This window comes from Rhinolophus sinicus, linkage group LG11, assembly GCF_036562045.2.
Source record: "Rhinolophus sinicus isolate RSC01 linkage group LG11, ASM3656204v1, whole genome shotgun sequence".
In the NCBI taxonomy this organism is placed as follows: Eukaryota; Metazoa; Chordata; class Mammalia; order Chiroptera; family Rhinolophidae; genus Rhinolophus; species Rhinolophus sinicus.
In genome coordinates this window covers 66979472-67007442 of record NC_133760.1, presented here as the reverse complement: position 1 = coordinate 67007442, position 27971 = coordinate 66979472, and the positions used below count along the sequence as shown (strand labels likewise).

At 49.2% G+C, this 27971-nt stretch overlaps 2 protein-coding genes and 1 long non-coding RNA gene across 9 annotated transcripts in view; 2 read left to right on the top strand and 1 right to left on the bottom strand.

Moving 5' to 3' along the window:
- The first annotated feature begins 320 nt into the window (after window positions 1–320).
- Window positions 321–19479, top strand: SMO (smoothened, frizzled class receptor). 3 transcript variants are annotated; one of them, XM_019751428.2, is made up of 13 exons: window positions 1101–1238; window positions 10380–10490; window positions 11177–11382; window positions 12017–12226; window positions 12487–12659; window positions 13005–13224; window positions 13321–13444; window positions 14711–14803; window positions 15239–15347; window positions 16151–16336; window positions 16932–17080; window positions 17575–17709; window positions 17967–19479. In XM_019751428.2, the coding sequence occupies exons 3-13, from the start codon at window positions 11236–11238 to the stop codon at window positions 18398–18400; spliced, it is 1980 nt and encodes a 659-aa protein (XP_019606987.1). In that variant the 5' UTR covers window positions 1101–1238; window positions 10380–10490; window positions 11177–11235; the 3' UTR covers window positions 18401–19479. The 3 variants fall into 3 exon arrangements, with proteins under 3 accessions (XP_019606976.1, XP_019606966.1, XP_019606987.1); XM_019751417.2 differs by lacking the exon at window positions 10380–10490 and having other exon boundaries at window positions 321–1238; window positions 17578–17709; XM_019751407.2 differs by lacking the exon at window positions 10380–10490 and having other exon boundaries at window positions 322–1238.
- LOC109458102 (uncharacterized) lies at window positions 17106–25747 on the bottom strand. Of its 4 annotated transcripts, XR_012490438.1 has the most exons (6): window positions 25207–25747; window positions 23751–23894; window positions 22910–22984; window positions 20645–20920; window positions 18359–18416; window positions 17106–17357 (listed from the first exon to the last, which is right to left on the bottom strand). It is a non-coding gene; the product is annotated as an uncharacterized LOC109458102 (long non-coding RNA). The 4 variants fall into 4 exon arrangements; XR_002139143.2 differs by lacking the exon at window positions 20645–20920; XR_012490440.1 differs by lacking the exon at window positions 22910–22984.
- A 64-nt stretch (window positions 25748–25811) lies between these two features.
- The window catches only part of AHCYL2 (adenosylhomocysteinase like 2), a 135817-nt gene continuing 133657 nt past the window's right edge, over window positions 25812–27971 (top strand). Inside the window, exon 1 of one of the 2 annotated variants that reach the window (XM_019751438.2) lies at window positions 25812–26227. In XM_019751438.2, the coding sequence (XP_019606997.2) occupies window positions 25865–26227 (363 nt within the window). In that variant the 5' untranslated portion in view covers window positions 25812–25864. The remainder of the gene's footprint in view (window positions 26228–27971) is intronic. The other variant, XM_019751447.2, reaches the window with a different exon arrangement.

The following is a 27971-nucleotide window of genomic DNA, read 5'->3' as shown; positions in this document are numbered from 1 at the left end:
GATATGCTGAAAGATCTAACCAAAAGACTGGCGGGTTGGGAAGCGGGGCGGGATATAGTAGAGGTTTCCACTGCCTTCAGGCACCCCATATTTCTCCCACCGTAAACCCAGAGTCCACTCCCTGCAAGTGACCAAGTCGAATGTAACTGGGGCTAATCAAGGTGCTGGCTGGGTCTCGGTGCAGCTCCGGGCCACAATTTCCACCGTCTCTTGCCCCCAGGAGGCGGGCAGGGTCAGCAGAGGCCCCCAGCCTGGGCCCCTCCACGCGCCTGGGTCGCCGAAGCTCGCGCTCCTCCTCTCGTCCTCTCCCCCCCTCTTCCCTCCCTCGGCCGGTCCCTCCCCCAGCCGTGGCGGAGGGGAGGCCGGGCTTGGCTCCGCGAGGGCCGTGCATTCCAGAGAGCCGAGCAAGCTAGAGCAACAAAGGAGCCGGGTAGTCGGCGGGGAGAAGTCGGGGGGCTGCGGCGCGCTCCGGCGAAGGTGGCGGCTGGGCCCCGGGCTGGCGCGGGGGCGGCGCCCGGGACCTAGTCCCGCACTCCCATCCCGCGCCTGGCCTCCATCGCGGGGCCCGGAGGTGGTTTTAATGGTGGGAGCGGGGATGGGGCTAGAGGTTGGGGGCCCAGGGGGCTCCCGGGGCTGAAGACCACTTGGATTGCCAGGTGAAGGGGTGGGGGGTTGCGCATCCCGGCCTGGGCCTCGGTCGCCCAACATGGGCCCCGGCTTCCAAAGTTTGCGAAGTTGGGCGCCAAGGGCCCGCGGCGCGCGGAGTGTCCGGGGGAGCCGGGCACCGGACTCGTGGGGCGCACAGGTCGCCTGAGTCGCCTCCGCGGCCCCAAAGGTTGCGCGTGTGGCCGGGGGGCTCCGGGGAGCGGGCGGGGGCGCCAGGGCTTGTGCTGAGTTGGCGAGTTTGGCCATGGCCGCTGCCTGCCTCGTACGGGGGCCGGAGCTCCTGCTCCTGGGGCTGCTGCTGCTGCTTCTGGGGGGCCCCGGCCGGGGGGCCGCCTTGAGCGGGAACGCGACCGGGCCTGGGCCGCGGAGCGCGGGCGGGAGCGCCAGAAAGAGCGCGGCGGTGACCGGCCCGCCGCCGCTGCTGAGCCATTGCGGCCGGGCCGCCCCCTGCGAGCCGCTGCGCTATAACGTGTGCCTGGGCTCGGCGCTGCCCTACGGGGCCACCTCCACGCTGCTGGCCGGGGACTCGGACTCACAGGAGGAAGCGCACGGCAAGCTGGTGCTCTGGTCTGGTAAGCGCGCGGGAGCCGGAGCCGGAGCCGGGGGGTGCGTGATGGGATGCAGGGACTCGGGGAAAGAATAGGCTCAGGCCTGAGCTTTGGAGAGGGCGGGAGCTGCACCCGGGTGAGCCAGAGGAACCTTGTCTGAAACTTGGGTGACTGGCTGTATTCAGGATGGGACCCTCGGTGATGAGGAGGGAGGGCGAGGAAGTTGAGGAATCGGGTCACAAAGGGCCTGAGCAGGGTGGGTGAGCAAAGGATGGGGGGTACGAGGGGCCCGTGAGGAGCGGGCTCCGAGCCACAGGAAAGGACATCTTCCAAAAAGAGGAGATGCTTCTCCTAAGTGCCACTCTGGAAGCGGGTTCCTTGGCGATTCAAGGTGTTTAGACCTTGGAGAAGAGACTGGAAAATCAAGTTGGAGATGAAAAGGGGAAGGATGGGGGTAGAATATTTAGGCATGGGGGGGTGAGAATTGAGTGAAATTTGTGAAGGATAAGAAACCCCCTCGTGATGAATAATTAAAAGGTAACCAGAATGTTCCAGAAATCTGGAACAGGAAGACAGGAAGTCCAGAGAACGGTGATCCTGTGTTGTCTTCACAGATTTCATGGTTTCCTCACCTGAAAATGGGGACTTTGATTTTTGTTTGACGTTGTGAAGGAATGAGACCATTCTAACGATTATTTATGTGTTCTTTGGAAGTTTGGGTCTTCAGGCTAGTTAGGGCTGTGGAAAGACACAAGTCTGGGGTGTTAAGAGCCTGTGGATACTTCCATGGTGGTCTGAAGTCCCAGAGCCCTCACCTCAAGGTGGAATTATGGCTGGGCCTGAAAAACTGCAGACTGAACCCAAACAGGTCCTCCAGTGGCCGTGGAAGTGGATTATCTCCCCACCTGTCACTCTTCTGTTCTGGGGGCCTAAAAGGGGCTCAGGAAGGGAACTGGTCTCCTCATCCCTTGCTTCTAGCCAGGATGATTCCCAAACAGACCTTGAAAGAGAAAGGAAAATCAAAAGCTAGGAGCAGAGCTGGCAGCCTCCTTCTTTTGACAGGCCCCAGGTGCCCCATATCTCACATCTGCATTCTGCCCTGGGTGCTGGTGACAATTCTGATGAGGAGAGTGTATGGAGGTTGTCAGTCATTGTCAACTTGGCCACTAGAGTTTTGAGTCTTTGCCCAATGTTAGACAAAGTCCTATCATTCCTGGGTTGGTGAAGATGCCAGAGGAGGAACTTCGAGGATGGTGCCCATGGTGGAGGTACATCCTTTGTGGGTATCAGGTTTAAAGTCAGCATATAGGCAAAAACCATGTGTGATTAACAGTAGCTTGGAAAAATCCATAAATTACCATAACATGAGGTCTGTGATTTTGCATATACGTCCTCTATATGGTAATATGTTTGTGTAATATGTTTCACGTAGAATAATGTACAGTGTTAAGAAGGGGCATACAGAGAAATTATCATTTTAGTCTCTAAAGTCACATAAATGTAAAAGCGGAAGACTGAAAGAATAAAAAAGGAACACAAAAGGTATTTCTTTGAGCGCTACCTGAAATAAGGCTTGAGTTTAGGAGCCAGCTGTTTGGAAAATTCAAATCTCTCAGCACTAGAATCTCACCCAGTTCTGAGTTGCTCACACGAAGAGAGGATTCTCTTTCTCTCTCCTTATGTTTTTTGCGGGGGCCCTGGGTTGAATTCTCCTAAGTTAAATGCACGTGGGATGCTGCCTTTCTGTCATTATCATCAAATCAAGGAGGGAAGGTATGAACCTCTTTCCAGCCCATACTCCTGAGAGCAACTGCTGAGTAGACAGACGAGGTTTTGGCAGGAAAGTTTAGGAGTTAGAACCATCTACTGGTGCAGGTTTGAACCTCATTAGCTGTGCCTCTGGTGGAGCAGGGTCCTGCAGAGGTCCCGGCACTGAGCCCAGATCCTTACTTCATTCTGAGCTCTTCTCTGCTGCCACCCCTCATCCTTCAGCCTAGTCCCATTCTCATATGTGTTCTGGTTGTTCGCTTTCTGCTTTGGGTCTTTCTGCGGGATGTTCTATGAAATAGGGCTGGAAGCAGATGTTGTATGAGCTGAGTCAGTGGGTAGGTAGAGTGAACCTGAGTCAAGAGTGAGAATCACAGGCCGGTCATCAGCTGGGAACTTCTGACTAGTGATTTGTCCTGTCCTGAGTCAGTGTCTTGATTTGGCATTAGATATGGTCAGTGTCGCCTGGCTCTTAGAGGTTGTTTCTGTGGGTGAAGGATTGAAGAGGATGTATGTTGTCTTCATCTGTAAACTTTTTAAGGTTCTTCGCGTTATTTTCTGAAAGCCTGAGTTCTGAGTTCTGAGTTCCGCTCATTCATTCATTTAGGTATTGGGTGCTTGCTACATGTCATCCTGGATCAGGTTCTGGGGCATATAAAGATTAAGGATACAGACATGGTCCTTGCCATCAAAAGGAAGACAGACAATTAAACAGGCTTTAGTAACACCTGTGAAAGCTATGGTGACAGGTAGGGTGCTGAAGGAACACAAAGGACTTTGGGGAGAGAGAGAACACACCCCCTTCCACCACTAGAGGAACTGACATTTATCCCATGACCTGAGAAATAAGTAGGAATTACTTGGGCCAAGGAAGGGTTGGGTGGGAAGGGATAGGAAGAGGAAATAGCGTGCACAAAGGTGTAGAAGTGAGAGGGCTTGGTACTTTTAAAGAAGTCGAAGAATTTCAGTAGAGCTGGATCAAAGCATGTGAGGGATAGAATTATAAGAGATAAGACCTAGAGAATTAGAAAATAAAGGGATTCATACCCCATATTAAGAAGTTTAGATGTTATCCAGAAGATAATAAGGAGCCAATGAAGGCTTTTGAGCAAGGAAAAATGTAATCATGTTTGCATTTTAGAAAGAGCTCTTTGAGTCCTGTGTGAAGAAGCCATGGTTGGAGGGAAAGCCTGGAGCCTGGTGGCTCGTTTAGGGGATGGTGAAGGAGTCCAGGTGAGAGATGATGGCAGTCAGGACCAGGGTAACAGTCTGGAGGAAGTGGACAGATCACAGTTTCCGAGCTAGAGCCAATGGGACTTGCCGATGAGTTGGATGGAGGGCGTGAGCAAGCAGAAAGACCCAGGTTTCAGGCTTAGATGGAAGGTGGTACCTTCACTTTCACTAAGCTAGAGAATGCTAGAGGAGTAGGTTTAGAAAGCAAGCATGGGTTCAGTTTTGGCCAGGTGCATTACGTTCTCATGTGGCTCATTGGACATCTATGTGGAGAGTCCCAGCAGATCTGGAATAGGAGTTGCTGGAGACAGGTGGCCACTATTTGCCTCCTCGGCTTGATTGCTGAGCCTTTGGAAGCATGCCACTGAGTGAGGAAGTTCATAGCTCAGGTTGGGCCAGTTTTTAGGTGTGTATAGAACTTGGGTCTCCTATATCTTTCAACTCTGGACTTGGGCTTCTTCAGGCACACAGCGTCTTCCCCATTGTAGCTTTAAATGCCTCCTCTCAGGCATTCCAGGCTGACCAGACAAACATAATATTCAGGCCATGGCCCACCTTTGGCCAAATCTGGTTTGGTAAATGGGGCAAGAAAGCAGAGAGGCCTGAGGCTGGCAAGGGAAATAGGTCCCTGAGAGCCAGCACGTAGCCTCTTTCAACTGCTGTGCTCTGTGTGTGCACAGGGGTATGTGGCCCTGTCTCCCAGTCAGGGCAGCCAATAGGAAACAGCCGAGAAGCTGGGAGAAATTTCTCACTTGCCCCTCAGACATCTAGTTGAGAGGTGGGAGGAGGGATGTTGCTGGTGATGATGTGTTACTTGAAGGATCTGATCAGGAAGAATTTCCTTAGAGCTGTTCGCAAACCTGGCTGATGGTCAGAATCATATATATGTATGTATGTATGTATGTATGTATACACACTCACACACACACACTTCAGTAAAATACAGAAAAATACCTATGGGCCCACTTTTTCATTTTTGCTTCAGATTTTTAACTTTTTAATTGTAAAATGTAGCATGTATACAGAAAATACCTAAAACACAGAGGTCTAAATAACAAATAATTATAAAGTGACAGCTGAGTCAAGAACTAGACCATGGAGGGTCCCCTAAAAGCTCTCCCTTTGTCTATTCCAATCATATCCCCCTCCCTCCTCTTGAAGTAACCAGTATCCTGATGTTTTCCATGACCATTTCCTTTTTTGCTCTGTAGTTTTACCATCTAATTTTGGAATCCCTAAACAGTATATTTCAGTTTTGTATGGTTTTGAATTTTATACAAATGGAATCATGCTGTATGTATTTTATGTCTTGCGTCTTTTGCTCTCCATTATTTTGTAAGATTCATCCATGTTATTGCAGCCCATTTTTCTTTGCTGGTTAGTATTCCATTGTAGAATAGATCACATTTTATTTACCCATTTTGTTGTTGTTAAACATTTAAGTTGTCTCCAGTTTGGGGCCACTGTGAATACCATTGCTGTGAATATTCTTTTATGTATATCCTGATACACCTGGGTCAAGTTTCTCCAGGTATGTACTTAGAGGAATGGAATCGCTAGGCAGTAGGGCATGCGTACCTTTATAATACCAAACAGTTTTTTAAAGTAGTTGTACTGACTTATACTCCCACTAGCCCTGTAGTAGAGTCACCATTGGCTCTACAGGATTGCTGATCCTTGGTATGGTCAGCCTTTGAAATTTTTGCCAGTCTAGTGGATATGTTGTGATATGGATTTATGGTTTCATTTTATTTTATTTTAACTTTTTTATTAATTTCAGGTGTACAAAACAATGTAATAGGCATTTATCATTTATATCCCTCACACAGTGATAACCTCCCTCCCCCCATGGATTTATGGTTTTAATTTGCATTTCCCTGATTACTAGTGAAGTTAAGCACCATTTCAAGTGTTTACTGCCCCTTTGAATTTCTGCTTTTGTGAAGTGTCTGTTCAAATCTTTGGCCTATTTTTCTATAGGGCTTGCTGTCATTTTTGTAAGATTTGTAGAACTTCATGGATATAAGTTCTTTATTGGTTGTATGCATTGATTATTTTTTCTATTCTGTGGCTTGCCTTTTCATTCTCTGTATCTTTTGTTGAACAGAAATTCTGAACTTTAAGGTAGTCATTTATCAAACTTTATGAGCAGTGCTTACTGTATCTAATTTTAAAAAGTCCTTTCGTACCACAAAGTCATGAATTTATTCTCTTATGTTATCTTCTCAAAACTTCATAGATTTTCCTTTCATTTTAGGCATATAATTCACCTGGAGTTGATCATTTTAGAACTTCAGTTTCATATATAGTATCTCAGCATCATTTGTTAAAGAGAATATCTTTTCTCCACTGCTCTGCCATAAATCAAGTGTCCAAATATGTTTTTGTTTCCAGGATCTTTATTCTGTTTCATAGATCTGTTTGTCCACCCCTTGCCAAAATCATACCATGTTAATGATCATATCTTTATAGCATGGTTCTTCATTTTCTTTGAGCTGTGAACCTCTTTGACAGTCTGGTAAAACCTATGGGCCCCTTCTTAGTATAATATTTTTAAATGCTATTTTAAAAGTCTGTGAATGTAGAAAAATACAGAGACTAACACCTGTGTTCCCATTTTTTCTGTTTGCTTCATATTTTATTAAATTAAAAGAAATAAAACAATACAAATAAAGTCAATGTCCCCTCTCTTCCTCATCTATAATACCTTGGTATGGTCAGCCTTTGAAATTTTTGCCAGTCTACTGGATATGTTGTGATATGGATTTATGGTTTTATTATTTTAACTTTTTTTTTTTTATTAGTTTCCAACTTCATCCCTTCTCTTCTTTGGGGAGCTTCCCCCATCTCAGTAACTTGCATATTTATTTTTTTAAGCTTAATTACTTTTGAAAAGTAGGTACTACATGCACATAGTACAAAATTCAAAAGTAATAAAAATTAAATTCCTCCATTTCTGTTTCCATCTATCCATTTCCCTTTCCCAGGGGCAACCACCAACACTGGTTTCTGTGTGTCCTTTTAGAGATACCCAATATATGTACCAATGTAGATGTGTCCTTAGTTCTTTTTCTTCCCACAAAAAAACAGTAGTACCGTGTTTCCCTGAAAATTAAGACCTAACCAGAAAATAAGCCCTAGCACGATTTTGCAGGATGACATCCCCTGAACATAAGCCGTAATGTGTCTTCTGAAGCGAAAATTAATATAAGACCTGGTCTTATTTTTGGGGAAACACAGTAGCCTTCTCCCTGTGCTGTTCTCCACTCAGCAGCATCCATTTAATAAGATGTATTGGAGATAGTTCCATTTCAATGCAAATAGTTCAACTTTGAGTAGTGGCCTATTATATTGATGTACGATATCTTATTTGCTAGTCTCCTATTGATAGATAGACATGTAGGCTGTTTCTACTCTTTTGCTATTACAAACAATGCTTCAATGAATAATCTTATAAATTATCTTTGTGAACATGTGAAGTGGAATTGCTAGTATAAAACTTTGATAGATAATGCCAAATAGTCTCCACAAGTGTTTAGTAATTTTTTATTCCTACTAAAAATATACAAAAGTGCCAGTTTCCTCCACACTCTTGCCACTACAGCATTTTCAAATACAGTAGTAGTACCTCGGTTTTCGAATGTCTCCGTTGACGAACATTTCGGTTTATGAACGCCATAAATGCGAAAGTAAATTCTTCGGTTTTCGAACACTCCTCGGAAGTCGAACATATCATGCGGCTTCCGCTGAGTGCAAGACCCTGAGGCCTAGCTGTTGGCTCTTTTCGAACTTTTCAGAACTCGAAAGATCTTCTGGAACGGATTACATTCGAAAACCGAGGTACCACTGTTATTTGATCTTTCTCGCTCTAGAGTTTAAAAAATTGATTTTCATTGTAGTTTTATTTCACATTGATTTTATTAAGAGTGAGACTTAGCATCTCTTTATGTGTTTAAAGGCCATTTGCATTTTCTCTGCTTCTCTTTTGCCCTTTTTTCTATAGGATTATGAATTTCTTATGGATTTGGAAGAGGTTTATGCGCATAAAGAATTAGCTCTTTACCTGTGATATGTATCAGAAATATATTTACTTAGTGTGTTGCTTTTCTTTTGATTTTTTGTGGTTTTTTTTTTTGTTTTTCAGTCTACTGAATTTATCTATTTTTCTGAAGTCTTTTTTTAAAATCTTTTATTTCATAGCTTCTAGGTTTTGTGTCATACATCAAAAGGCCTTCTCCGCTCCATGGTTTAAAAAACCATTTCCCATCTTTTCTTCTAGTACTTAAATTTTTTTAAGATAATGTACTGTGTTTCCCCGAAAATAAGACCTAGCCGGACAATCAGCTCTAATGCGTCTTCTGGAGCAAAAATTAATATAAGATCCGGTCTTATATTATATAATACCTTATATTATATAAGGCATTATATTATATTAATTATATTATATTATATTATAAGACTCATATTAATTTTTGCTCCAAAAGACTCATTAGAGCTGATTATCCGGCTATTTTTTGGGGAAACACAGTAGTTGTTTTCAATTCACCTAGAATTTATTTTTATATAAGAAGTGAGGTAAGGATCCAACTTATTTTTTCCCTAGATGGCTTCTCAATTGTCTTTTAAGGTTTATTTAATGTACCTTTTCCTTGGGGAGTTTATTTTTAAAGAACAAAAGAATATTTAAAATGAGAAAAAAATAAAAACAAATTACATTTTTTTTCCCCCTTCAAGACATTGTTTCTCAGTCTAGTTGTGTAGTACACAGCTCCGTGGCCCGTGTTGGTATTATGTGCCTTGTGCTCCACAGTTGGTCGTCGGTCACCGGCCGCTCATGGCAGCACACAGTAGCCCATGGCAGCCCACGGTAGCCCACTGCAGCCCACCGCAGCACACAGCACCCACAGCAGCCCAGGGCAGCACACGGCAGCACAGCTCCAGGGAGAGCTATTGTTTGCAATCTTAGCTGTAAAGGGTGCGGCTCACTGGCCCATGTGGGAACCGAACTGGTGACCTCGGTGTTAGGAGCGCGGTGCTCCAACCACCTGAGCCACCGGGCTGGCTCAAATTACACATTTTTAAAAGCTGATAATTACTAAACATATCACAAAGTCCAGAAAAATACAATATTTTTATTAATTAATTGCCTGCTACTCTTCTAAAGTACATTTTACTCTAGTGAGCTCTTCCCCTCATTTTAAATATGTCATTTAATAAGTATCCAGTAAAAATCACTTTGTTTGTTGTACAGCTCTATGAGTTTATATAAACACATAGAGTTGTATGACCAGCCATTACATTCAAGACAGTGAACAGCCCCGTCACCCCCAAATAGTCCCTCATGCTGCCCCTTTATAGGCAAACCCTCCTCCCACCCAACCCCTGGCACCCACTGCTGGGTTCTTCACCCACACCCACCCAGTCAGAATTCCTGGAGTGGGTCCTCCATCCAGAGTGATAGGGGTTTCCCAAATGATTCTGATTTGAGTCAGGCCTGGGAACCATTCCCCGAGATCATTGCTTAAGTGATAGGAACTTGCTCTGTGCCCCTGGAATAGGTTCTATCGTAGTGAGAGCTGTGAGTGGTCAGAGGCCTCAGATAAGTAATAATAACAGCTAACATTTCCTGAGTGCTTCCTATATGATCAGTACTGTGTTAAGCACTTAACTTGCTATCTCACTCTTCACAACAGTTCCACAAGATAAATCTATTATCCCCCATTTTACAGATGAGGAAACTGAGGCTGGAGATAGAGATTATGTAATTTGCCCAAGATCACACAGCCAGGAAATGGTAGAGCCAAGATTTGGGTCCAGGCAGGCTAACTGCTGTGTCCACGCTCCTAATCCCTCTACTATATTGCCTCCCCTGCCCCCTGAAAAAAGAGCAGTTACCTACCCCCATGTCCCCCCACAACCTGGCAGGGTGGCCAGCACCCATGTTAGTGCTCATGTCCTCAGGAGCTTCTCCTAATACAACTTCTTGCTTAGAAAATAGGGGTTCCTGAAGCAGGGATGAGTCAGGAGGGGCGAGGCAGGCAGGATGCTGCATTACCCCAGCCCCGGGGGCAGCGGGGTGGAGGTGGGCTGGGGCAGGGGGCTGGGAGGCCTCTTCCTGTTTCTGTCTTGTTGACGTCTCCTTTCCTCCCTCTGCACTGGACACAGCCTCTTCTGTTTCCATCTGATTTCCTGTTTCTTCCTCTGACCTTGGAGTACCTGGCTCCCCTGACTACCTCTTCTTAAGTTCCCACCTGTTCTCTATCTCACCTCAGCTTGGTAAGAGGAGCAAGCGTCCTGGGGGGCTGGGCAAAGGGAAACGTCTCCTGGATCTGGAGCCTGGGCCCTATGAGGGGTGGGTCCCACCACCCTCCTTCACCCTGTTAGAAGCCTGTAGCAGGGTTTAAGAACGCTCCAGAACATGTACAAGGTAAATCCACTTGGGGTTTCTCAGCCAGAGGCACTAACACTCCCTAGCAGGGCATTTGGCAATGGGGCCTGTTTCATAAACCTTTAATTGGATTATAATGTACATACATAAAAGTGCACAGATCATAAGCTTAATTTTCACAAGGTAACCAGTACCTGATCAAGAAATAGAACATGACCGGTGTCCCAGAAGTTCTTCTTCAGGCTCTCTTCCAGTCACCAACCTTGGAAGGGGGCTGGGGGGTGGAGTATTTTTTGGTTGTCACAATGACTTAGGGGTTCTACTGGCATTTAGTGGGCAGGGTCGAGGGATGCTAAATGTCCTTTAATACATGGGACAGTCCTGCAGCACAGAGAGTCATCCTGCCCAATGCCCTGTTGAGAAATATCGTGCCCGACAGCTCTAAGCAGTAGTGGCCTATGATGTGGCAAAGAGAGATGTCTTAGGCCTGGGGAACAGGGAGGCAGCTGTGTCTGTGGGTCAGAGTGAGGAGGGGTCTTCACTGTAATGTGTCCACCCTGTCCCTACCCTGCAGGCCTCCGGAATGCCCCCCGCTGCTGGGCAGTGATCCAGCCCCTGCTGTGTGCTGTGTACATGCCCAAGTGCGAGAACGACCGGGTAGAGCTGCCCAGCCGCACCCTCTGCCAGGCTACTCGTGGCCCCTGCGCCATCGTGGAGAGGGAGCGGGGCTGGCCTGACTTCCTGCGCTGTACGCCTGACCACTTCCCCGAGGGCTGCCCGGTGAGTGCTCCGTAGGGCAAGGTCAGTCCTCTCTGGACTGGGCAGGACCAGGCGTGGGGCGGGACCCAGCAGGAGGAAGGACAGGGAAGCCCAGAGTTTTCTCCCCTGGGAGACCCCAAGTCTGCAGCCATGAGGTCAACGGGCCACAAACCCAAACTGAAGCATGTTGGCTGGGCCCATCCCTCAGGGATTCTTTTTATTTTTTATTTTTTTTAATAAAATATAACTGTGTTCAACAATTTTTTTTGAGCACCAACTGTTAGGTGTTAGAGAGTTACGGGGGTCACAGATGGCAGGAACGTATCCTCTAGGGTGTTTGTCGTGTATTTAGGGAGTCAAGGCACATGTAAAACATCGGTAGAGCTTTCCTCCAACATCATTTTTCAAATGAATCCATTTGTTTCTGCTATCTTATAGATGGGGAAACTGAGGTAACAGAGAAGTCAAATAATTTGCCCCAGGCTACCTAGCCGTTGAGTGGCAAGGCTGGGATTCAAATCCTGGAGGGTTGCCTCCAGCGTCTGTGCCCTTAGCCACTCTGCCACGCTACCCCTGTGCCTCTTAATAAACCAAAGGCCGCCCCTGGGCCTTCTGCTCCCTTGTGCACTGTCTTTCTTCCCTTCCCTGGGGCCAGAATGAGGTGCAGAACATCAAGTTCAACAGTTCAGGCCAGTGTGAGGCTCCCTTGGTTCGGACCGACAATCCCAAGAGCTGGTACGAGGACGTGGAGGGCTGTGGGATCCAGTGCCAGAACCCACTCTTCACGGAGGCCGAACACCAGGATATGCATCGCTACATCGCCGTCTTCGGTGCCATCACGGGCCTCTGCACGCTCTTCACGCTGGTCAGCTGAGGGCAGGCCCGTGGGTGGAGGGGGCAGGGGGCAGGGGAGGCCCAGGATGCTCAGCCCATAAAGTGGGAAAGAGCTGGATCGTCCGTGAGCGAGGCTGGGCTCTGGGGGCGGAGAGGGAGGTGGGCAGAGGATGACGTGGCAGGGGCCGCCGGGAAGGCTTGTGCTAAGAGGAGCCTGGGGTTCACATAAGCGTGTCTGCAGCAGCAGAATAACCCTAACCTCACAGAACGGACCCCACTTCTCTCTTCTAGGCCACTTTTGTGGCTGACTGGCGGAATTCGAATCGCTACCCTGCAGTTATTCTCTTCTATGTCAATGCGTGTTTCTTTGTGGGGAGCATTGGCTGGCTGGCCCAGTTCATGGACGGTGCCCGCCGGGAGATCGTCTGCCGTGCAGATGGCACCATGAGGCTTGGGGAGCCCACGTAGGTGTCTTGGGAACCTAGAGGTGAGGGTGAGGGGAGGAAGGCTGAAACGTGTATTTATCACAAAAGGGACAGGTTGGACTTGAACCTGAAATTTCAGGGTAGGGTGCAGCTCTGCCTTGTTCCACCCAAGGTCTCCAGTATTATTAGGACCTTGATTGTTTGCATCTGTTCAAAGGGGCATCTTCTGTATCCTCTTCAAATCTGACTGGGTCCTGTCTCCAAGCCATGACTCCTAGGGAACCTCCAGACCTTAGAAGCCAAGAGTCTGGAGACAGGGTGCAGAGAGCTGGTAGAGGGAATACAGAATGACCTCCCCAAGTGACACCCCACATGTCTGCACAGCTCCAACGAGACCCTGTCCTGCGTCATCATCTTTGTCATTGTGTATTACGCCCTGATGGCTGGTGTCGTCTGGTTTGTGGTCCTCACCTATGCCTGGCACACCTCCTTCAAAGCCCTGGGCACCACTTACCAGCCTCTCTCAGGCAAGACCTCCTATTTCCACCTGCTCACGTGGTCACTCCCCTTTGTCCTCACTGTGGCAATCCTCGCTGTGGCCCAGGTATAGTGACTGGTAGGGGGCTGGAGACCTGAGTAGGGTGGGCTTGGGTGAGGGGCCAGTGACTGACGCTGTTCCTCCCACCCCGTCCTGCTCCAGGTGGATGGGGACTCCGTGAGTGGCATCTGTTTCGTGGGCTACAAGAACTATCGATACCGTGCTGGCTTCGTGCTGGCGCCAATTGGCCTGGTGCTGATTGTGGGAGGCTACTTCCTCATCCGAGGTGAGTGAGTGACACCAGCCAGGACCAGTCGGGCAACAACATATACTGAGCGCCTGCTCTGTGAAAGCCAGCTCTGCTGCCTTCGCAATGGGACCTCAGCCAGGTCACACAGGGTCTTGGAGCTAAGTGGAAGGTGCCCCCTCTAGGAAGACACAGTCCCTTGGGCACTTGGTATGGGACAACACCTTTGTGTTGGCCAGAAAAATGCACCCCTTTCTCCAGAACATTGAGCTAGGGCTCACAGCTTGTTGAGTGGAACCTGGTCTGGGTTCCAGCCTCCACTCAGCCCTTCGCTGGGTGCACGTGTACGGGGGTAACCTACTTTGTCCACATGGACCATCTTGGGGCCTTCAGTCAAGTATGCACACCCTGAATTTATATATTCTCTCAATCTTTTGGAGCGTGGTTTCTCACCCCCCTCCTGCCCATAACATACACTCACATACAGTTTTCACTTGCACAGGTTTCCTGTTCCCTAATTTCCCCTTCTCAGTCTACCACTTCCACACTAAGCCTCCATATCTTCTTAGCTCGTTTTTGTGGCACTTTCTTTGTAAACTTCAGTTTCCTGCCCTTGCACTGTCAGCCTTCTGCTCAGCCCACCTCGCCCCTCTTTTTGGCACTGTCTGAGCCTCCGATTTATCTGTGCAGCCCTGTTCAGTAGCCACTCGCCCCATGTGTCGAAACTAGTCCAGAATGAGATGTGTCCTAAGTGTAAAACACACACTGCATTTCAAAGACATAGCACACACCAAGTAAACTATCTCATTAATAATTTGTTATATGGATTATATGTTGAAATGATGCTATAACAAACAAAAGCAGCTGTTTATAACATGTATTGACATTAGTTTCACTTGTGTCTTTTTATTCTTTTAATGTGGCTTCTGGAATATTTGAGACTATGTGTGTGGCTCCCATGGTATTTCTATCAGACGGCGCTGTTCTCAAGTCTCTTTTTATGCCTTTTCCAGCAGAAGAGCTCTGACCTCATTGCCTTACTTAGGGGTGGCCAGGCCAGGACCGAGGGGCCTTCTCTCTCTTCCTGACTGTCCGTCTGCACTCTGCCCCAGTCTTCGCCATCCATGGTACATCTGTCACCAGCTGTGCTCCATTTCTCTGGTGTCTCCGGTTCCCCCAGCTTTCCATCAGCACAGGTGTAATCAGACCTGGGACTCCAGGGCCAGAACAGCCTCCCTGCCACACCTCTTCTCTCCCAGGAGTGGCCTCGCCCCCGCTAATGTCTGAGGTCTCCCTTCTGTCCAGGAGTCATGACTCTGTTCTCCATCAAGAGTAACCACCCGGGGCTGCTGAGTGAAAAGGCTGCCAGCAAGATCAACGAGACGATGCTGCGCCTGGGTGAGTAGCCCCCGGGCCTGTGGCCTGAGGTACTACCCAGCCCGCCCTGCACCTTCCTGGGACCTGCAGGACAGGCTCTTGGAGGAGGCAGTGTCAGTGGCCATGGGACAAGACAAGGCTGGGGGTGTTTGTGTGGGTGGGTGGGTGGGTGTGGGGGGTGGTAGCAGCTCAAAAAGGGACCTTTTCTTGGCAAGAATTCAAGTTCATGCCAAGACTGCTTCCTCACGCCCATTTCCCTCCCACTGGGCCCTCTCGCAGTTGCCTCGAGCGCCCTTCATGCCTTGTTTGGAGACTGCCGTTCTTGAACTGAGCCCAGCATGGATTCACCCCACACTCAGCTGTCTTTCAGGCCTAAGTGGGGCATACGCCCTCCTCTCCACAGCTGCTCCCACACCTGGGAGTGGTAACATCCTGCCCGCCCCTTGCCCTCCGCAGGAATTTTTGGCTTCCTGGCCTTTGGCTTTGTGCTCATCACCTTCAGCTGCCACTTCTACGACTTCTTCAATCAGGCTGAGTGGGAGCGTAGCTTCCGGGACTACGTGCTGTGAGTGCGAGGCGAGAGGCTTGGGGGCAGCCGCGGTGGGAGCCAGAGCCAGGGCTGCAGGGACCGCCCTCCTTTGGGGGTGTGCCGGGTCCCTGCCTCAGACGGTAGGTGAGACTGCCCGTTTTGCTCTGGGCGCCCAAGATGTCAATTGCTCTGTAATTAGCAAACCTGGCAAGCAGCCCTAAGTCCCTGCTCAACTCCGCCCTTCCCTCTGCACCCCATGGCTGTCTGGTGGGCGCATTTAGAACTGTTAAGAGGCCATCTCATGTTTGGCTTCTTTGACTGGACCTGTTGGTCACAGAAGTTGCTCTCTCCAGTTCTCACGTACTCTTTTACAGAGCTTATGGTAGAGCACTGCACAGAAATAGTTACCTGTCTATGATAAGGTAACAGCCTGTTAATTCTTGCTGTTTGGCCTGTGCTCTGTGTCACAGTGAGGACGAATCTGAGAGAGGAAGGCATCTTAGCTGCTGAGAGAAATGCAGCATCTTCTGGTACCAGGACCAGCAGTTAAAATGCTCATTAAAATGGACACCAGTCCATGCCCTGACTGCTTCAGACTCCTGAAAACCTCCCGCTTCCAGTCGGGAATGCTGCACATGCACCAATGCCTGGGCCTCCCCCCCGCCAGACATCTGATTTAGTTGTCTAGGGTGCAGCCCAGACATCAGTCGTTATTTAAGCTCCCAGGTGACTCTAATGTGCACCCAGGGTTATGAATTAGTGCTTGGGGCTTAGGGATTGTCTGGGTACCCACCCAGGAAACCCAGAGAGCCTCCTCTGTCTGTCACCCCTCCCCTCAGGTGCCAGGCCAATGTGACCATCGGGATGCCCACCAAGAAACCCATCCCCGACTGTGAGATCAAGAATCGCCCCAGCCTCCTGGTGGAGAAGATCAACCTATTTGCCATGTTTGGAACCGGTATTGCCATGAGCACCTGGGTCTGGACCAAGGCCACGCTGCTCATCTGGAGGCGCACCTGGTGCAGGTGGGGTCAGCAGCCAGCCTGTTCTGACCCCACCGTCTTACTTTCTCAGCCTCCGTGTCCCCATCATTAGCACAGCCTTGGGCAGGCGAGATTTCTAAGGGTCTGTGCTGAGGCGCCTAACGCTGCCTTCTCTGTGGCTCACTACTGCCCCCTGGTGACGCCTCCTGTCCTGGGGAGCCACGGGCGGGTCTTGAGTCCGCTGCCAGCATCTTCTAAGGCAGAGGTGTCCAAACTTTTTTCAACGTTTTTCACTAAGGGCCATATGCGGTAAAATACACAAACAGCCGGGCCACTCACTTGAGATGAAATACGTATTGCCTCACCTGGTTAATTTAAGTAAACTAAATATATTTTTGGAATTTGTTGCGGGCCAATTAACAATGGATCGTGGGCCGCAGTTGGCCCATGGGCTGCAGTTTGGACACCCCTGTTCTAAGGGTAGAATGATTTGAGAACTTTGCACACAGGAGCCCTGCATGCCAGGCCCTCTTCTTGCAGAGTAGGCCTCTACTCCTCGGGGTCACTGGTCTTTCACAAGATTCAACGGGAAGTGGCTGCTCCTCCACTTCCCCTCCCCCGTCCCTTCTGCTCTCAGGTTGACTGGACAGAGTGATGATGAGCCCAAACGCATCAAGAAGAGCAAGATGATTGCCAAGGCCTTCTCCAAGCGGCGCGAGCTGCTGCAGAACCCAGGCCAGGAGCTCTCCTTCAGTATGCACACCGTCTCCCATGATGGGCCTGTGGGTAAGCGCCCGCCCCTTCCCTCCCCCGGAGCCACTTCACACCCACAGTGCCCGGGCCCCATTCCCCCCCAGGCTGGTGTGAACACACGGACTGCATGGAAGGCTGTGAGGAATAAAGCATTACCTGCTCTCCTCACACACTCCTTCTTCTTCAGTTCACATCCCATCCCTAGTCACTCTCCCTTCTCTGTTTCTGTGCTGGGTTCAATAGTTTGTTTTGGTTCCAAGAGGACTCATCTCCCTTCCCTTTCTTCTCCTGTGGCTTCCAGTTGTTCTCCCTGGGCGAGAATAAGTCGGGGTTCTAGGAACTGGCCTTCTGGCCTCCAGTGAGGTCCCACCCTTCAGGTTGGGCGTGGGTTGAGACCATTGTGAGCCCAGGGCAGGTTTTCTGTGCTAGGTGCAGTGGGAGCCATCTGCTGGGGGAAGGTGAGTGGTACTGAATAAGGGCGGAGTGGTGACTGCGAGGGACTGAACCCTTTCCTTCCATCCCCACAGCAGGGCTGGCCTTTGACCTCAATGAGCCCTCAGCTGATGTGTCCTCAGCCTGGGCCCAGCATGTCACCAAGATGGTGGCTCGGAGAGGAGCCATACTACCCCAGGATGTGTCTGTCACTCCTGTGGCAACTCCAGGTATGGGGTTCAAGCTTCGGTAGGAAGGTGGGGACATGGGGGGGGTGGGGTGGTCCTAGGACTAGAGTACCAGGAGGGAAAAAGGAAGTAAAGGCCATGGAGGAGCTAAGGTGTGGGGCTGAGGTACGAGAGGTCTAGAGTTGTGGGCCTCAGAACTCAAAGAGTGGGGGTTCAAGGAGAGAAGTGGGGGTCCAAGGAGAGAAGGGCGACGTGGACAGAAGCAGGTTCAAGGCTCATGTTTTCTCTCCCACTGTCAGTGCCCCCAGAGGAAAAAGCCAACCTCTGGCTGGTTGAGGCAGAGATCTCCCCAGAGCTGGAGAAGCGCCTGGGCCGGAAGAAGAAGCGGAGGAAGAGGAAAAAGGAGGTGTGCCCACTGGTGCCCCCGCCGGAGCTTCACCACCCCGCCCCCACCCCTGCCTCCAGTGCTGTGCCTCGACTGCCACAGCTGCCCCGGCAGAAGTGCCTGGTGGCCACAGGTGCCTGGGGAGCTGGGGAGTCCTGCCGACAGAGAGCCTGGACCCTGGTCTCCAACCCCTTCTGCCCAGAGCCAAGTCCCCTGCAGGATCCGTTTCTGCCCAGTGCCCCCGCCCACACCGCCTGGGCTCAGGGCTGCCGGCAGGTGCTGGGGCCCATTCACTCCCGAACCAACCTGATGGAGGCAGAGCTCATGGATGCAGACTCGGACTTCTGAGGCTGGAGAGCAGGACCTGGGACAGGAAAGAGAAACACATACTGTTCCGAGGCTCTTCCTCCTCCCTGCGAGTGCTTCCCCAGGATCTCGTCTTCCAGAGAACCTGCGGGCCCAGTGCCCTTGCAGGAGGGTTCTGTATGTCTGGCTCCTGGCAGCAGGACTGTGAGAAAGAGCCCGACTGATCCGTGGGTGGGCCTCAGCCTGGGAGGGGCCCTGGAGCTCAGGCCCTTGTTTCTTCCCTACCAGCTGGAGTCTGGCTGGCGGCACCAGTCTGCATCAGGATCATGGGGTATGCAGAGCTTCTGGTGGGGCAAAATGGCAGAGATAGGGGTGACAGTACCCAGCGTGGGGCTCTGGTGGCCAGGGAGGCAGATAAATCCCTATCTGGCAGATGAGTGCTGGCTGCCTCCTTCTGTGCCAATGGGTGCCCTTTCCTGGCACTCTCAGACCAAAAGTGTTTATTGTGTCCCTAGTCTTTTGTCTAAGTGGGAACGGGCTCCCTGTCCCCTCTTCTAGGTAGTTATGGTTCTAGGGGTACCTAGTCCCATGGGAGCTATAACCCGTCTGCAGGTATCCAACTGGCCCCGCCCCAGGCCAGTAACCCACCCTGTGTTCTGCACCCTCCTTTCAGTTCAACCAGGCCAGCCTCTTCCTGTTTTCTGTTTGTGGATTAGGACCCAGAGTGCAGCCTTCTCCATCCCACCCTGTGTGGCTGGGCTCCATCTCCATGAGATTGATTCCGCCACAGAGCCTGGCGTGGGGTAGAAGCAGTGAGTGAGGGCCTCGGAGAGACACGTGTTGTCTCTTTCTCATATCCGTCCTGTGGAGGATGGGTCCTCTGACTTGAGGGGCTACGCTGGGAAGCTGCTGGAGCTTCAGGCAGGCAGGAAAGCTTCCTATAACGTCCACAACCGGTGGGTGAGGAGAGTTCCCACCTCTTATACGCCCCCTCCACGTCCCCAGGGCCCCAGTTTCAAGACCTTAGGAGCAGGAAGCCTTAGGCGCTGGCTGGGTTCCAGATCAGGGGGTAGGGATGGGGAGAAGAAATATAAATAGTAAATAAAAGGTTTTTGTATAAACTCCTGGTGTGCTTTTTCATAGACTCTGGTCTCGACCTAACTGTTTATCAGGTTCCGACCTCATGTGCCTTCTACTTCCTCCTCAGGCTGTTCTGAAAGGCCAGGAGCCTGGTGCTAATGAGGGCATGACTGACAGATGTCTGGCTGATGTCAGCTTAATGTGCCGGCTGTCCTTCCTGACCAGTCGGCTCTATATGGACAAAAGCTCTTCTGTGGCCACCGCTGGCTCACTGTGCTCTGATCTTAGATGATTAAGAACACGCAGCTTGCCCCTTGAGTGCCAACTGGAAGCAAGTGTCCCCCTGCTGGTGTAGATGAGCACGGCTCCTTGTGGCAATCCTGGCCCCCCCCCCCCCCCGGGGGGGCCTCTTGCCTTCTACAAGGGATGTCAGTGGGACCCGTGCATTCTGGTACACACTTCCTACCCTGGGCCGTCAAAGGAATTCAGACTTCTTTGAGGGAAGGCTGTTAGCCCCACTTCCTCCAAAAAGGTGTCAGTAGAAGACTGAGAACTGGGTTGCAAGGACTCAGGATCACGTGGAAAGGAGATCTGGGGAGGAAGAGGGGTGGTACCTCCACACTCAGGGTATTGTGGAATGTCGACCAGACTTGTTTGGGGAGTAACTCACGATGGGGACAGAAGCATTTTGCCAAGAGCCAGATTCCAGGGGAAGGGGAACTAAGACTCTGATCTGATGGATTCTAGGTGCTTTACATGTGGATTATTAAAATAATAACAATAGCTAACTCTTATGCTTGCAAGGCTCTCTTCCAAGCACATCACATGCATTAACTTGTTGAATCTCACAACAGACCTATGAGGCACTGTTAACATTCCTAAGATACTGAGGCACAGAAAGGTTCGGTAATCTGCCTGAGACCACACAGTAAGTGGCAATGCTTGGATTCCATTCCAACTCGAGTGGGCTCTTGGCCACTGCATTCTACCATCTCTTGTTTAATTCAGAGGCGCTAGTTTTTCATAGAAACAAGCTCAGTGAAGCAAAATGACTTGTGTACAACCTCCTAGCTAGTATATGGCAGACACTGGGCCCAGTGTCTTCCTGAGTCCAGATCGCCACTCTCAGTTCTGACCTTTGATTTGTCTTCCTTTCCAGGTAGGCCATGTTGTGTTCCCTCTGGCCGCCATGTATCCCTTGCTTACCTTGCTCATTCTGGCGGTGACAGCTGTCAGCAGCATAGCTACTTTTTAACCTTTATCAACAACAGTATTCAGGGCTGGCCCAGTGTCTCAGGCGGTTAGAGCTCCATGCTCCTAACGCCGAAGGCTGCCAGTTCGATTCCCACATGGGCCAGCGGGCTCTCAACCACAAGAATGCCGGTTCGATTCCTCAACTCCCGCAAGGGATGTGGGCTGTGCCCCTTGCAGCTAGCAGCAGCAACTGGATCTGGAGCTGAGCTGCGCCCTCCACAGCTAAGACTGAAAGAACAACAGCTTGACTTGGAAAAGGTCCTGGAGGTGCACGCTGTTCCCCAATAAAGTCCTGTTCTCCTTCCCCAATAAAAAAAAAAATCTTAAAAAAAACAACAAAAACACAACAGTATTCGATAAAATGTATCGTGTTGCCTAATGATCTTTTCTGAAATCAGGGAAAATGTTAACAATTTTCCTTCTTCTTTTCATTTCCATGGAAATTCCCTCCACCTCTTCTTTCTTTAGTGGGAATACTTATGTAAAGGATGGGGAATGGGATGTATGGGGACTTCATTCTGGACTTGAAAAAGCTGAGAAATGTTAGCTTTCTATGTCTGGCTGTGGAGGTTAACAGACTACGACCACGAGAGGGCACTGTCAGCCCAACTTCTGTGAATGCAGGCACTAGGTGGCCACTGGATATCCAGGACCGTAGACATGACCCCAACCAAGAAATCTTACAGTATTTTTGTAGGCGCACCAGACCTCATGACTGAGCCATAGAGGCCACTTTCCTACCACAGCTCCTGATTTAGATCCCTGGAAGAAACACCTCAGGATCCAAGAGGAACTTGGTTTGGGGAACTCCCTGCAGCCCAGCTGCTACCCTGAGAACAGGTCTCCACGTATTCACTGCTCTGGGAGGCTCTTAGAACACTCAAACTCAGACTCAGTCTTCCATCTTCCTAGGTTGTGAGACCTGCCTCTGTTGGTCCCAGCTTCTTCCAAGCAGTCTCTCCACTGCCCCATCCTTCCCTGTGCCCGAGGTTTTCTTTTTTTGTCTCTTTAATCTAAGAAATTGAAAGATATAAAAAAGCACAAAGAAAAGCCTAACATCCATATTTTCCCACTACTCAGAAATAGCAACTCTTTAAAAATCATTTGATCACATTTGTTTCTACCCTATTTTTTAAAAAGAAAGTGTAACAGATTTAGCTAAAGTTCTCTTTGACTGGTACCCCGTCCCATTTTTCCTCTCACCTTCCCCTTCCTTGACAGAAAAACAGCTGTTTGGTTTAGTGGGTTTCCTTCCAGTCCATTATACGTTTATATATACGTATGCAGCTATGTGTCCATATACTGTTTATGTATTGCTTTGCCTGCTTTTAAAGTGTTTATTTTCGTCTAACTTACGCATGATACAGTTTGAAAAGGCAAATACATAGTTTTACAAGTCTTGATTAAAACAGCTGTCTCAGTACCTACTCCCACCCTCTAGCCCATCATTTCCTGTTCCTAGGAGCCAACCATTTTATTTTAGATAATTCTTATGCTATTTACTTCCATCTGTCTGAGTAACATAATGCTCTTAAATTTTCACTTTAGGTGTTATCATTTGACTTCCCAATACAGAGGATAAGGATTTAGCTCTTCTTCATTCTCGGCCCACAAGGAGGACACAGAGAGGTGGAGCAAGGAGGAAGTCATAGTAACAGTTTCGAAAGCTGGAAAGAAAATGATGAGTGGAAATTTAGCAGACTTACCAAAGCTCAAGTCTTAGCCAACAGTGGGGCAAATGCATGTTGTAGCACCACCAGAAGGCTCTGAATTTGAGGCATCAGGTACTTCAGAAGGTAGAAATGAAAGCAGGAGGATTGATCCCTGATCCCCTACCTAACTCTGCATAGTCAGATAACTGCTCTTCCTAACCTTGGCTGACTGTACATTTATTCTCTGGCGAAGGCAGAGGGTCTGTAGTATTTGAAGGCAATTATCTTCTAGCTTCTAGAACTAATTTTAAAAAGTTCAATATCTTTCTGACTCTTGCTTTTGTAAAAATATTGTCCTTGACCCACTCCAGACATTTGAAGGATTGTCTCTTTGTCCCAGAATTTTGAAATTTTACAAACTGTATATTAATGTAGGTCTATTTTCATCCATTGGGCTCAGCACCTAATGGCTCTTTTCATTCTGGATATTCTCATCTTTCAGTTTTGGGACATTTTTTGAATTAGTTTTTTGATTAACATCCACACCTCCAAATTTCTTTGTTACCTCTTTCTGGAACTCGTTCAGATGTTGGACATCCTGGAGTAGCCCTCTAATTCATTTTCTTTCTTTCTCTTTGTTCTTGGAAATTTAAAGAAAAAACCATGAAGATCAGAAAGGCAATTCCTAAAAGATCAACTTTCCCAGAAAAATGTAGCTACACAATATATTGTATGTATCATGTTAAAACATTCATTACACACAAATATAAAAGCCATAAAACATGACGCCATTCTTCAACAATCTGAGCAAAGATAAAATGCATTTTTCCTATTTTTTATTTCATTCTCTTTTGTTTATTGAGTTTTTAAAATTTTCTGCTAGAATGCTTTCATTTTAAAGGTTTCGTTTGTTTTCTGAGTGTTCACATCCTGAAACAGCATGTTCTTTCACAAATACAATATCTGCAGTCTCTGAGGATATTGATGATTTCTTTTGGGTCTTGATTTTTTTATTCATGCTTAGCCTCTGTTTCCTCCAAGTTATTTATTTTTTCCTGCTTGTTTATGTTGGCCTCTGCCTTTCATATTAAAGGTTTTCTTCACATATCTGGTAACTTTGTCTGTCTGCTCATCCTAATGGTTCTCTGGAAACTCTGTGAACATGAGTGTGGTCTTCACCAAGGTAGATCTGGCTGCCTATTTCCTTATGAAACTCTCAGGTTAGTATCTTCGAGTTCTCTTTCTTGGACTGATCAGTTACCCCAGAGAAGTTCTTTCAGTCTCCTGCATGGAAGATACATTCCTGCCTGCCAGGGTCTGGAAGCTGAACGAGCCAGGTGAGGGAAAAAGGACTGCAGTCTAAATATTTCATAAACTAAATAGTTCATAAACTTGTGCTTACTCACCCTGCTTCCAGTATGGTATTTCCACCTTCAACTGTGCCTGGTGTGTCTCAGTAACAAAGAGGGCAGAAGCAGCAGGTGGGTAGAGATGGCGTCGAGAATGGCTGAGCAGTGCCCTGATGTTCGGCCCCAACCAGTGGACAGTGCCTAAATAAATAAAGGATGCATATCAGTTTCTTTCCAGTGCCCCAACTCCTTACGTTTTGTAACTACATCCCACTGAAGAATTAATTCATCCCCTTAGTAATCAATTCTAGTGGCAGTTCAGGTAGGCAGCTGCTGCCTGTGAGCTCCAACACATGCCAGGTGGCAGGACCGCAGCTCCCTTGTGCATTAGAGGGAAGAAAGAAATCAGTTACAGAGCTGCTAATCTCTGCCCCGACAGCTGGAGGATGAAGCTCAGGGCTGGTTCTTTATAACAGGAAGGAAATTCTGAAAGCCAGAATGTGAAGTGAAAGCTTAAGAAGCCCTTGTGTCTGGTGGACTTGTGGGCTTTGTGGAAAAGTGGCAGGGCTCAGATGCTTTCCAATATATAGTATGAGGCACAAATTGGAAGACCAGAATACGAGATTCAATTCATGGTAAGACAACTCCACAAACGAACCGAGCTTTAAGAAAGCAATAGCACAGGGAAGGAGGAAATCAGGGCAGGTGATTTCCTGTTCCTTCTTTCCAAGGAAAATATGGTTACTCCAAAGATAGATGTCCTTCTGGAGTTGTCACTCCCTGAGCAACAATAAACTATAAGAGCCCCTTTGCCTCAGTTTCTCGGAGAATAGAGAAGAAAAAACCTATCCCATAATCTGCACTCAGGGTCAACTGCATTTTAATGTATTTTTTTTCAACTGTTGTTTACATAGTTAAAATCTTATGGAATGTGCAATTTTGTCTCCTGCTTTTAAGCTTATTATTTTATCATAAGCATTTCTTTCCCTTTATCATTAAAAACAGTTCTTGGCAAACTTTATTTTAAAGGCTGTGACCATTCACCTATTTTTGGACATTCAAGTCGTTTCAGATGCCTGTTTAGTAAAAATAAAACTGCCATACATGTTTTTGTGCTTACACCTTCTAAAATAAATATCAAACAAAATTATACAGAAAAGTACAAAGAAAGTTTTAAAAAATCACCCCAAATCCTACCACTTAGGGAACTCACTATTCATATTTTAGTTAACATTCCCCTTTGCTGATAGGTTTATCTTAATTTCAGATTAGATCCCTAGTAGAGTTAATAGATAAAAAATTTGGCCTCTTTTAAAGCCACGTGTAATTCCATAGCCTTGAAATTTCGACCTTCTTTTGGGACTGATTTTAAACTTCCGGGCCCAGAATGTGTCAGAAATTGCCACAGCAGGGAAGGTCCTATTTTATTCCTTCTAAAAACAATGTCATTAAAGTTCAGACAGGTGTCAGGGTCCCGATTTCACAGAAGTAGAAAAATCAAGCAACTGTAAACCTGAGGCAGGCGCTCTTCTCACGTGACGCCGCTGCGTTTCCTTTAAATGCCTGCTCACGTGACCGCAAATGTGCACACACGAAGGAAATTCACGCTGTCAGGGTAGAGAGTCATTCCGCCCCCACCTTCCCAACCCTAGGGGTTTCTGGCGTTCCTTCCCTGGAAACCGCAACTCCTCTGGAGCCTTTCTTTTTCAACCCCTTCGTTGTGTCACCTATTGTCACTCCTTTCCTTTCCGTTGGTCGCCGGCCCTAGAGCTCCATCCCTCTTACGGAATCACACTTGCGGGAGGAAGGGCGACGGGAACTACAACTCCCAGGGGGCATCGCGGGCACCGCCCTCGGCTGCGCGCAGTGTAGGTTGGGGGCTGAGGTCCCACGGTCTTTTCGCCGCGTGCATCCCGGAGCAAGCGCACTACAGGTTCCGTGGCTCCTCGCGCGCCAGCCGGGCTGGACCAGGGCCGGGCGGGGAGGGGCCGGGCCGGGAGGGGACGCATTGCCTGGGGCTGGCTGGCTAGCGGGCGGAGGAAGGGGTGGGAGCGGAGGCGATGGAGGGGAGGAGTGGGGGCATGGGGGAGGGAAGGGGAAGGGAGGCAGGAGGCGGGGCCGAGCGGGAGCCGGAGCAGGAGTCTGAGCCGGCGGTTGCAGTGGCGGCGGTGATGTCGGTGCAGGTCGTGTCAGCGGCGGCCGCCGCGAAGGTGCCTGAGGTGGAGCTGAAGGACTTGAGCCCTTCCGAGGTGGAGCCACAACTGGGACTGAGCGCGGTGGCCGTGAGCGCCATGGCCCCCCCGGCGGGCGGCGGGGACCCCGAAGCTCCAGCTCCCGCGGCGGAGCGGCCCCCGGCCCCTGGCCCGGGCTCGGGGCCCGCCGCCGCTCCCAGCCCCGCGGCCGGGAAAGTGCCTCAGGCGTCGGCGATGAAGCGGAGCGACCCTCATCACCAGCACCAGCGGCACCGCGACGGCGGCGAGGCCCTGGTCAACCCCGATGGCACCGTCACCGAGGCGCCGCGCACCGTCAAGAAGGTATCAGGGCCGGGATGCCTGTGGTGGAGGGAGCGGGAGGGAGGGGGACCGCACGAAGATGCTCTCGGCACCGCTGCACCGCTCTCCACGCCCTCCCTTTTGATCGCGGGAGCAGAGAGACCCCCTGTCCCCTTACCCCACCCTCAGAGATGCCCCCACCGGGCCCCAGTGCTGGGGAGCGAAGACTCCGGGCGCCACAGCCGCACTTCTCTGTGCATAACATGGAGGTAGTGCTCTCCCCTACTACTTGGATGGGCGGGGAGGAGACAGGCCCCTAACGCTGCCCTTCTCTGCGCCCCCAACACCCTCCCGTGTTCTTTTCCAGACTATCGGGGAGAAGCCCCCGATGGTATAGAAAATCCTTACTGCTTAGGCGGGTTTCCCCAGCAATAGGGACGGGAAGGTCTTTTCTGACCGTCGTAGGCGTAAGCCAGGAGTCACCTCGCATTTGACATCCTCAGGGGTCTGGTTTCTGTGCAGACGACGGTCAGCCGCCTCCGTAGAGCCACACGGATGCTGTGGGCCCCTCACTCCAGACGCCGCGATAGCCGTGCATCTTCCCTGCATGTAGGAGGGTAATGGAGAGATTCTGTCCACTCTTCAGAGGTTTGTCCTCTCCGCTTAGGAGCTGGCTATCTAGTATGAAAGAGAACGGTGGTTTTGTTGGTTTCCTTTACGGTGATCTGAAAGTGTTAGGCAGAAATGCGTCTACTTTTGGAGAAGGTGATCATTGTGGGGCCTTCTGTCTCAGCTGTCAGCTTCTTTCAGACACACGTAGTGTTGAAGAGGCAGTAGCCTGGGAACACCAAGGAGTAAGTGTGGAGTATGATACTCCTGTCGTTCCCTGGCGATGGCCATGCTTGTATCTCATTTCGCAAAGCGAAATGACAGAAAACGAGCAAATATTGGAAAAGACAGAGATGTGGAACCTATCAAAAGGATCGTGGCTCTAACTGCCAAGGTGCAATGTGAACACAGTGATTTTTTTTATTATTATTGTTGTGAATGATGTTGAATTGCTTTATCAGCACCAGCCCTGAAGTGATGTGAAGTCTGGATCGGTTTCACTGTGTAGGACCCAGCTGAATTGGAACCTTGGGTCCCGCCTAACTTTTGTTGTAATGACCTCATTATTAAAGTATAAAGCAGATAACCCTTTCATTCTGATTACCCAGATATAGGTGATCAACAAATGATGTCAGAAGAAATGTATTGAATGATGGTTTAGGACTGTGGGGATTGTGTCTTTGTCATTTGAAGTATGAAGCTCTCCTGGGAGGAATTATGGGAGGAAAGAGAGCCAGCATGGGCACCGGCGCTGGTGGTACCTAGAGATGAGTCTGGAAATCAGAAACATGTTTCTGACTAGTTCAGTTGCTTTCTAACTTTGGCCAAATCTTTTCTCTGTGATGAAGGGTCTTTTTGTGTCAAATCTGTAATTTGATTAGATCTCTTGAGAGTATTTAACAGATTGTTTTTGGGACATGGGATTTACAGTCAGGCAAACCTAGTTTGAATCCAGGTGTTCCCACTAGCTTTTGGGTAATTCCCGAATTCTCTAAATCTTAGTTTCCTCTTCTGTAAAATGAGGATTGAGGATTAGAAATATTTGTAGAGGGCTTTAGCGTGAACTTGCAACATGTAGTAGTAGCTTAAGCAATGATAGCTATTACTGAGAATTGATTTTATTTCTCCTCCCATTATAGCTTAAGTGCATGCCACTGTGACCTCCTCTGAAACGGAC